Here is an 11,153-nt window from a genome sequence, read left to right as displayed (position 1 = left end):
TCCCACTCTCAGCCCCACAGTACTTATGTACATATCTACAATTTATTTATTTATAGCAATGTCTGTCTCCCTCTCTATACTGTAAGCTCACTGTGGGCAGGGAGCACGGGGGCAGGGAACATGAGAAACAGCATGGCTTAGTGAAAGAGCCCGGGTTTGGGAGCCAGAGGTCGTTAGTTCTAATCCTGGCTCTGCCACTTGTCCCCTGTGTGACTTTGGGCAAGTGACAACTTCTCTGTGCCTCAGTTACCTTATATGTAAAATGGGGATGAAGACTGTGAGCCCCACATGGGACAACCCGATTACCTTGTATTTACCCCAGCACTTAGAACAGTGCTTGGCACATAGTAAGCACTTAACAAATGCCATTATTATTATTACAGTAAGCACTTAACAAATACCATTATTATTATTATGTCTACCAACTCGATTATACTGTACTCTACCAAGCCCTTACTAAAGTGCTCTGTACACAGTAAACACTAAGTAAATACAACTGATCATTTGATTCATTTTCATTCATTCATTCATTCAATAGTATTATTAAGTGCTTATTGTTTGCAAAGCACTTACTAAGCACTTGGGAGAGTACAATACAGCAATAAAGAGTGACAATCTCTGCCCAGAATGAGCTCACAGTCTAGACCGGGGAGAAAGACATCAATACAAATGAACAGACATCAATATAAATTAAATAAAATTACAGATATAATAATTATGGTATTTGTTAAGCATTTACTATGTGCCAAGCACTCTTCTAAGTGTAGGGGTAGACAAAAAGTAATCAGCTTGTCCCAAATGGGGCTCACAGTCTTAATCCCCATTTTCCAGATGAGGTAACTGAGGCACAGAGAAGTTTAGTGCCTTGACCAAGATCACACAGCACACAGGTGGCGGAGACGGGATTAGAATCCATGTCCTCTGACTCCCAAGCCTGTGCTCTTGCCACTAAGCCACGCTGCTTCTTTACATAAATGCTGGAGGGCTGGTGGCTGGAGGTGAGGGAGAGCAAAGGGAGCAAGTCACGGTGATGCAGAAGGGAGTGGGAGATGAGGAAAAGTGGGGCTTAGACTGGGAAGGCCTTTTCCCAGACATAAAATAGTTTCATAAAATAAAATATTTTAGCTATAAAGTCAGATACTACTATTGGCCTGTAGATGTGGGGCTTTGTCTGAATCTTGCTATCAGATTAACATGACCCTCTGAGACTCAGAAAGATATACAAATCATTCTAATTTGATTTCTTTTTAAATTTTAATGGTATTTGTTAAGCATTTACTACGTGCCAAGCACTGTACTAAGATAGAAACAAGTTTGCGAGGTTGGACACAGTTCTGTCCCACAGGGGGTTCACAGTCTTAATCCCATTTTACAGATGAGGGAACTGAGGCCCAGAGATGTGAAGTGACTTGGCCAAGGTCACACAGCAAACAAGTAGAGGAGACTGGATTAGTACCCAGGTGCTTCTGAGTCCCAGGCCCATGTTCTATCACTAGGACATGCTGCGACTCAACAAGATTCCTTATCAGGTTGCCTTAGTTTGCACTACTGGGCAGTGAATTCCAAATCAACACTGAGAACCTACCTTAGCTACCTCATCAGTTAAATTGGGATTAAGACTTTGAGCCCTTACTAAGGGCTCAATGGCTCAGTCGGATGGTCCACCTGGAGAGATTTGCTGATTCTGAGAAGTAGTTTGTAATCATCTGGAGTTTGCTTTCTACTTCCCTTGAAGTGGAAATTTGAGCATTTCATATTTCAAATTTCTTTGTAGCTTACAAACTCTAAATTTTGATCCTGTCTCTCCCTTTTTATTTGTGGTATTTTCTAAGTGCTTACTATGTGCCGAGAACTGTGCTAAGCACTGGGATAGATGAAAAGATCATCGAATCCCACTTGGGGCTCACTGTCTAAGTAGGAGGGAGGACAGGTATTTTGCAGAAAAGGGAACTGTGGCACAGAGAAATTAAGTGACTTGACCAAGGAAATCCCTTTCTTGGTTCAACCTACCTCTCTCTGAAATTGATACCACACACAAACTTTAATAATAATTGTGGTATTTGTTAAGTGAGTACTTGGTGCCAAGCATTGTAATAAGTGCTGGAGTAGATACAAGATAATTAGGCCAGACATAGTCCCTTTCTCACATAGGGCTCACAGTTTAAGGGGGAGGGAGAACAGGTATTGAATCCCCATTTTACAGATGAGGAAACTGAGGCACAAAGAATTTAAATGACTTGCCCACGGTCACACAGCAGGAAAAAGGCAGAACCAGGATTAGTACTCAGGTCCTCTGTCTCCAAGGCCTAAGCTCTTTCCATTAATCAATCAATCAATCAATCAAATTTATGGAGTGCTTATTGTGTGCAGAGCACTGTACTAAGCACTTGGGAGAATACAATATAACAATATAACAGATACATTCCTTGCCCATAACAAGCTTACAGTCTAGAGGACTGCCATTAAGCCATGCTGCTTCCCTGTCTTAAAATGAGATGTCCTCATTTTTAGGGTTCTCCTCATAGTACTGATTCCTCAGGATTACCATCTTTTCCATATAACCTAACCTCTTTCCCATTTCTTCTCCTTCTGCTTGTGTTGCAGGGACCAGAACTGGGTGAGGAGTTTGATCAGGTCTGAAGAGTGTTGAGAGGAAATGGTAGAAAGACTCAGTGTTTTTGCCTGCTAAACCTTTTTATGCATCCCATAACCTCAATGGAACAAAAGCAAGTCATCGACAACTGAAAAATCTAATGCTCGGTTGTTGACAACCCATTCTTTCAAGAAAAACTAATCAATGTCCTGTTCCGTGGATTTTGTTTTGGGAAATGGTGGTGGTTGAAATTGGTCATCCCAGGGACTTCCGACATTTGGTCTGTGTTGCCTGGTCCCTTCCCTTAGTTGAGATCCTGTGAGGGAGGAGCCTGGAGGTTGTAGCTCCCCTCCTTTAAATGGTAAGCTTCTTGTGGACAGGGCCTATGTCTACCAACTCTTGTAATAATAATAATTATGGTGTCTGTTAAGCACTTACTATGTGCCAGGCACTGTACTAAGTGCTGGGGAGGAGTACAAGCAAATCCGGTTACGCACAGTCCCTGTCCTACATGGGGCTCACAGTCTTAATCTCCATTTTCCAGAGGAGGTAACTGAGGCACAGAGAAGTGAAGTGACTTGCCCAAGGCCACACAGCAGGCAAGTGGCAAAGCCAGGATTAGAACCCATGAACTTCTGACTCCCAGGCCTGTGCTCTATCCACTATGCCATGCTGCTTCTCTATTTTCCCAAGCTGTCAGTGCAGTGCTCTGAACACTGTAAGCGCTCAATAAATACCACTGAATGATGGAGGACTGGAGAACTGTCTGAAAATAGTCATCGCTGAAGGGTATCTGGATTACACCACTCAAGATTTGAGAGTTTCACTCCCAGGCGGCAATTTTGCAGCCAAATTGTTGATTGAATAATTGCTCCTTTAATGCATTAAGCAGTTGCTAGATCCTAACAAGGAGGATTGGCAGTGGGAAGGTTAGGTGGCTTCTCCATTGGAGTCATCTCGAATTCCCCTTCCAGATAATGTCACTTGCACAGCGAGCGACATGGTAATCACAGCCTGTGGGAGATGAGGTCACACCCCCTCAATCCTATAACAGGTGTCTGATCAACCTCTCCAGATTCAGATGGACCAAGAGCTTCCCTCTGCAGCCTAGCAGCAGCCCAGATCAGCCCAGGTGAGTGTCTTCTTATACAGCAAGGAGGGTGTGGGACACAGTTTACTCATGGAGAAGGAGGTTGGACAATGCCTGGACTCAGGAATGGACTTAGTAGAAAGAGCACATGCCTGGGGGATGGAGAATCTGGCTTCTCTTCCCGGCGCCACTGCTTCTCTGCTGTGTGACCTTGGGCAAGTCACTTTACATCTTGGTGCCTCCATTTCCTCAACGATTGTACTTACCTAAGTATTCAGTACAGTGCACTGCACACAATAAGCACTCAATAAATACCACTGATTGTTGATAAAATGGATATTAAAGCTGTGAGCCCTAAGAGGGACATGGACTGTGTCCAGTTTGATTATCTTGTATCTACCCTAGCACTTAGTACAGTCCCTGGCACAGAGGAAGCACTTAACAAATACCATTGAGAAAATGGAGTCTCCTTGTGGGCAGGGAACAAGTCTACCAACTCTCTTATAGTGTACTCTCCCAAATGCTTAGGACAGTGCTTGGCATGCAGTAAGCATTTAATAAATGCAATTAATTGATTGATTGGGCACCACTGAGTTCTCAGCATCTCTCTCTCCACTGCACCTAAACCCAAGGAAAATGTTAAGGAACTGTTTTATTTTGGTCAGGGACTTGGTTTGACCTGATTATTGCTGATGTACCCCATTGCTTAGAACAGTGCTTGACATAGTAAGCACTTAATAAATACCATAATTATACTCATTATTCTCAGTGGTGACCCTTTGGCTGGAAATCATCTACTTACAATTTTTAAGGCCCTTTCTCTTCTCCTAGAGCAGAGTCACTGACCCTCTATCTCCGTACATGGTTGAAGGGGGACTGAGGTAAGGTGGATAACCTGGAAAGCATGTGAGAAGCAGCATAGTGTAGTGTAAAGAACAAGGGCCTAGGAATCAGAGGACCTGGGTTCAAATCCCAGCTCCACCTCTTCTCTGCATTATGGCACTGGGCAAGTCACTTCACTTCTCTGTGCTTCTGTTGCCTCATCTGCAAAATGGGGATTCAATGTTTGTTCTCCCTCCTGCTTTGACTATGAGCCCCATGCAGGATCTACCCCAGTGATTAGTGCTTGGCTCAGAGTAAGTGCTTCATAAATACCATAAAAAAAGGACAAAGGACAGGAATGGCTCTCTGATCTCAACTCCTCCACTTAACGCATCTGTGATAATGGTGGTATGATGATGAAAATAAATGATGATCCGGTGATCTTGATCCAAACAGATCCAGGAGCCAGTTTGTTCAAAACTGTCTTTCATAACTAATAATCATCTTTCATAACTAATGATGCAAATTATGATGGACACTAATATTATAAAAATATCAGAAAAGTAAGAAGAAATTTACAGACTCTAAGGTGATCTCTTGCAATACAAATTATTTGGTTATAGTAAGCAGTAATTTGCATACAATCCAGGAACATAGTAACACAATATACCACAAAAAATATTTAGTTAAAATCTCACTACATCTGAGTTTGCTGAATCATGCTGAAATGCTAGTCAGATTTCACAGATCCATTTAGGATGAAATGATCCATACAGTTGCTCACTCCAATATTATAATTATTGAGATATTTGTTAAGTTCTGGGGTACATACAAGATCATCAGGTCCCACCTGGGACTCACAGTCTAAGTAGGAATAAGAAGAGGTTTTGAATCCCCATTCGTAAATGAGGGAACTGAGACGATGAGAAGGTCACCCAGAGGGCAAGGGGTGGGGTCAGGATTAGAACCCAGGTCTTCTGACTCCCAGACCCGGGCTCTTTCCCCTAGGCCATGCTGCTTCTCTAAGTCACAACCTCAAATGATTATAAATGATGGAGTAAAAATACTAGCATTTATAAATGTTTATGACTTGTAAATCACCCAGTTACTATGGAGTAAAAACAAAGTAAACAAATTAGACATAGACCAACAATCCTAGATGAGATTGTGAAACAAAGTAGCTAAACTCTAGACTGTGAGCTGGTTGAGGTCAGGCAACGTGTCTTCCAACTCAGTTGCATTGTACTTTCCCAAGTGCTTAGTAAAGTGCTCTGCACACAGTAAGTGCTCAGTAAATGGTATTGATTGTTTGACTGATTGACTGTCCCATGGGAGCAAGATTGGGCACTGGCAAAACAGCCACTTTTAAAGTCACCCATTGTCGATGCAAACTTGCTACCTCCCCCTAGACCAATGATGAGCCATGCCTACCTGAGACTTTTATGAACTGGGGAGGATGTGGGGGTTTGTAAACACACACTCCACCTGGAGCCCTAAGAAGAGTGCAGAGCACTGAACTAAGCACTGTAAGCTGGTTGTAGTCAAGTAATGTCTCTACCAACTCTGTTTTGGACTCTCCCAAGTGCTCTATACACAATAACACTCAATAAATACCACTTCATGATTGATTGAATAAGCAGTTCTTGGAGAGAATTAGTCCTCACTCTTCTTTGGGCTCCAGGTGGAGTGTGTGTTTACAAAGCCCCACATCCTCCCCCAGTTCATAGAGGTGTCAGGTAGGCATGGGTCACCATTGGTCTAGGAGAAGGTAGCAAGTTTGCATCATGAGTTTGTTGTGGGCAGATTGTTGTTGTATTGTATTCTTCCAAGTGTTCGGTACACTGCTTTGCACACAGTAAGCGCTCAATGAATATAACTGAATGAATTAAAAGGGGTGACTTTGAGTGGGTGTTTTGCCAGTGCCCAATCTTGCTTCCACAGGACAATCAATCAATCAATCACTGCCATTTACTGAGCACTTACTATGTGCAGAGCACTGTAATAAGGGCTTTGGAGAGTATAATGCAACAATGTTGGTATACCCGTTCCCTGCCCACAGCTTCCATCCCATAGTAGTCTGAGAGTGAATAGAAAAGCTGGATATAGTATATGGCATTTGTTAAGCATTTACTATGAGTCAAGCACTGGTCTAGATAAAAGCTGATCAGGATAAACACAGTCCTGTTCCCACATAGGGCTCACAGCCCAAGTATGAAGGAGAACAGGTATTGAATCCCCATTTTACAGTTGAGGAAGCTGAAGCACAGAGGTGTTAAGTGACTCACCCAAGGTCTCATAGCAAGCATATGGTAGAGCTAGGATTAGAGCCCAGGTCTTCTGACTCCCAGGCCTGTGCTCTTTGCATTAGGACACTGCTTCTCATTACTTCTTGATTTCTCTCACTTTCACTCATTTAATCAATTAATTAATTCAGTCGATCATTTATTGAGCACTTACTGTGCGCAGAGCTTAGTTCTAAGCGCTTGGAAGAGTACAATATAACAATAAACAGACACGCCCCTAGCTCACCCTGAACACACCCTCCTGCCTGGAATCCCTTCTCCCTTCATATCTGTCAGACCACCACCCTTCCCATTTTCAAAGCCCTACTGTAATCACATCTCCTCCAGGAAGCCTTCCCTGACTAATTTCTCCTCTCCCCTCCAAATTTTCCCTCCTCTACCTCACTCATGCACTTCAGTTCATACCCCCCAAGCACTTAAATAATCAATCAATCAATCAATGGTATTTATTGAGTGTTCACTCTATGCAGAGCACTGTACTAAGCACTTAGAAAAGTACAGTAGAGTAAGTAGACCAGAGAATTAGTGTGGCCTAGTGGATAGAGCATGGGCCTGGGAGTCAGAAGGTCTTGGGTTCTAATCCCAGCTCTGCTACCTGTCTGCTGTGAGACATTGGGCAAGTCACTTCACTTCTTTATGGCTCAGGTACCTCATCTGTAAAATATAGATTAAGACTGTGAGCCCCATGTGGGACAGGGATTGTGTCCAACCTGATACACTTGTATCTACCCCAGCGCTTAGTATAGTGCCTGGCACATAGTAAGGTCTTAACAAATACCCTAAGTAATAAGTATGCGGGACAGGGACTGTGTTCAATCTGATTTCCTTGTATTCACCCTAGCACTTGTATATAGTAAGTGCTTAACAAATACCAAAATAATTAAATATTATTTTTAGATATAATCCTTAAGAAGGTGATGGCACATCAGGGAAGTCACACTATAAGAAATGACAGTTATGGAAGGCATCTAAACATGAGGATATGGACATAAAGGTGGAAGAGGTGGGAGTGAAATGAGTATCTAAAAGTTTAGAGGGTGGAACCAAAAGATGAAGTTTTCCTTAACCAAACCATCTACATTTCATATTTTATAACATGGATGTTTAACAAGTCTGCCCTAGTTATTTTCATTTTCCCTCAGTGTAATTAATAATGATAAATGTGGCATTTGGTAAGCATTCTCTAAGTACCTAGCACTGTACTAAGTGCTGGTGTAGATTCCAAAGAATCATGTCCCACATGGGGATCACGGTCTAAGTAGGAGGGAGAATAGTGAGAAGCAGCATAGAATAGCTGATTAACTTGTATCTAGCCCAGGGCTTGGAACTGTGCTTGGCACATAGTAACTGTTTAACAAGTACCATAATTAACTTCTCGGTGCCTCAGTTACTTCATCTGTAAAATGGGAATTAACACTATGAACCTCATGTGGGACAACCTGATTACCCTGTATCTACTCCAGTGCTTAGAACAGTGCTTGGCACATAGTAAGCACTTAACAAATACCGACATTATTATTATTATAATTATTAATTAGTATTATTAGATATCGAGTCCCCATTTTACAGTTGAGAAAACTGAGGCACAGTGTATTTAAGAGGTTTACCCAAGGCCACACAGGAGGTAAATGGCAGAACTGGGATTAAAATGCAGGTCCTCTGATTCTCAGGCCCATGCTCTTTCCACTAGGCCATACTGTTCCTACAGTGTTCTGGTATCCTGGAATTCCCTGTCCCTAATCTATTTCTGCATACAGTAACTGCTGAATAAATACAAAGAAAAAAACTTGTCCTATATTTCTCAATCACTTAGTGCTTGTGAGAGAACAATACAACAGATTTGTTAGACATGTTCCCTGCCCACAAGGAGCTCGCAGTCTGGAGTTTCTCACTTTCCATTTTTCCATAAGTTGTCTTTGGTGATGCCTTCTGGTTTTTATGTCAAAATTTCAGGATCCTGCTGTAATGAAGACATCGGGGAGATGCTTTTGAGTGACCAATTTTGGGGCATTTCCTTCCTCTCTCAGACTGTGGTTGGTGTGCTGGGGAACACAGCGATGTTCTTGGTGTATGTCCACATCTTCATGGCTCAGCCCCAGCAGAAGAAGCCCACGGACATGATCCTCACCCATCTGACCATGACCAATACGGTGACCCTCCTCACACGGGGCGTTCCAGAGATGATGGTGGCCTTTGGGATGAAAAATATCCTGGGTGACGTTGGGTGCAAGATTTTGATGTACCTGAGGAGAGTGGCCCGGGGCCTGTCCATCTGCACCACCTGTCTCCTGAGTGTGTTCCAGGCCATCACCATCAGTTCCAGCACCTCCTGGTGGTCCTAGTTCAAGCCCAGAGTCCCCCATTACATCCTCCCTTCCTTTGTCTTCTTCTGGAACATTAACTTGTTAATCTCCATCAATTTACTCATAACAGCTAAAGCCACCAATAACGTCACCCTCACAGAACACACCTATGTCTCCAAATACTGTTCTACTATCCCCAAGAGCAGTGACTCTAGTTACATCATAACTATAACTGCCACGACTCTCCGAGATCTCATCTTCCTATTTCTCATGAGCTGGGCCAGCGGCTACATGGTGATCTTGTTACACGGACACCGCAGACAAGTCCAGCACATCCACAGCACCAGCCGCTCCCCGAAATCCTCCACGGAGACCAGAGCCATTCACACCATCCTGCTCCTCGTCACCTGCTTCGTTTGCTTTTATTGGATCGACTGCATCATAACGCTTTATCTAAGTTTTGCCAAGGGATACCATAGTGAGTTGCAGAGTGTCATCGCCTTTCTGTCCACATGCTTTCCTTCACTCTCACCCTTGGTGCTGTTCAGTAGGGACCCCCGCGTACTTAGGCCCGCTCGAGTGTTTGAGAACATGAGAAGGTCCATTCATATGTTGTAGGAGAGCAGTGTAGTCTAGTGGATAGAGACCAGGCCTGGGAGTCAGAAGGTATTTGTTAAGCCCTTACTATGTTCCAGGCACTGTACTAAGCACTGAGGTAGATACAAGCTAATCAGGTTGAATGCAGTATGTGTCCCATGGGGGCGGGGGGGTTCATGGTCTTAATCTCATGGTCTTAATTTTACAGATGAGGGAACAGAGGCCCAGAGAACTTAATGTTAATGTTGGTATTTGTTAAGCGCTTACTATGTGCAGAGCACTGTTCTAAGCGCTGGGGTAGACACAGGGGAATCAGGTTGTCCCACGTGGGGCTCACAGTCTTAATCCCCATTTTACAGATGAGGGAACTGAGGCACAGAGAAGTTAAGTGACTTGCCCACAGTCACACAGCTGACAAGTGGCAGAGCTGGGATTCGAACTCATGAGCCCTGACTCCAAAGCCCGTGCTCTTTCCACTGCGCCACGCTGCTTCTCTAGAAGAAGTGAAGTGACCTGCCCAAGGTCACATAGAAGATAAGTGGCAAAGTCAGGATTAGAGCCCAGGTCCTTCTGATTCCCAGGGCCGTGCTCTAGCCACTAGGCCATGCTGCTTCCAAAAGGCCTATGCCTTATTGTGCTGTCATGCTTAATGTTTACTGAGCCTGGCCTGTTTTCTTTTTTGATTCCTTGTCTCTCCTTCCTCATGAAGGTTTTGCTTGAAAAGAACTCTTCCTTCAGTACTCTGCAATAAGTGCTCAATAAATAAGATTGATTGATTGCAATTGCCTCCTAGATTTCAGATGGGTTGGAGCATTGTCTGAGGCTTTGTTTCACCATGTCCATAAAACTTACTTCTGACCTCCTTGTTTTTAGTGTCCCAATTTCAGCACCTGTTAGGGAAACCTCCTGTTGTTTATGTCCATTCTGCTCTTTGATTTTGTCTCGCCCATCCTTTCCCTAGAATGGAGAACCTACCAGTCAAATTTGTTTATTCAAGTGGACCAGGAGTTTGACACCCAGTCCTCAAACCCCTGCCCTCTTCATTCAGTCCAGTGATTAACTCCTCCATTCTCCTCCATTACTGAAAAGAAGCATGGCTTAGTGGAGAGAGCACAGGCCTGGAGGTCAGAAGGGTGTGAAGTCTAATTCTGGCTCTGCTGTGTGACTTGGGGCATGTCATCTCACTTCTCTGGGCCTCAGTTCCCTCATCTGTAAAATGGGGATTAAAACTGTGAGCCCCATGTGGGACATGGACTGTGTCCAACCGGATTAGCTTCTATCTACCCCAGTGTTCAGTACAGTAACTGAGATGTAGTAAGCACTTAACAAATGCCATTTAAAAAGTTGGTTGAATTTTAATCTGTTTCCTTGCTGACTGGATTCAATTCCTAGAGGCCTATGGGGCCTCCCTCCCCAATTTAGATTGAGATACTTAGGTCCTTCCT

The 11,153-nt window shown here is 43.6% G+C and overlaps 1 protein-coding gene and 1 pseudogene across 1 annotated transcript; both read left to right on the top strand.

The window, feature by feature from the left end:
- ORNANAV1R3126 (vomeronasal 1 receptor ornAnaV1R3126) lies at positions 8,791–9,729 on the top strand. The gene is given in 1 exon segment (NM_001253518.1): positions 8,791–9,729. A coding segment is annotated over 1 exon segment (939 nt).
- On the top strand, positions 8,993–9,829 carry ORNANAV1R-PS3813 (vomeronasal 1 receptor ornAnaV1R-ps3813 pseudogene; annotated as a pseudogene).
- The last annotated feature ends 1,324 nt before the right edge of the window (positions 9,830–11,153 follow it).

This window comes from Ornithorhynchus anatinus, unplaced genomic scaffold (genome assembly GCF_004115215.2).
Source record: "Ornithorhynchus anatinus isolate Pmale09 unplaced genomic scaffold, mOrnAna1.pri.v4 scaffold_77_arrow_ctg1, whole genome shotgun sequence".
In the NCBI taxonomy this organism is placed as follows: Eukaryota; Metazoa; Chordata; class Mammalia; order Monotremata; family Ornithorhynchidae; genus Ornithorhynchus; species Ornithorhynchus anatinus.
The sequence above is the reverse complement of the archived record's forward strand: the minus strand, read 5'-3'. Positions and strand labels throughout refer to the sequence as shown.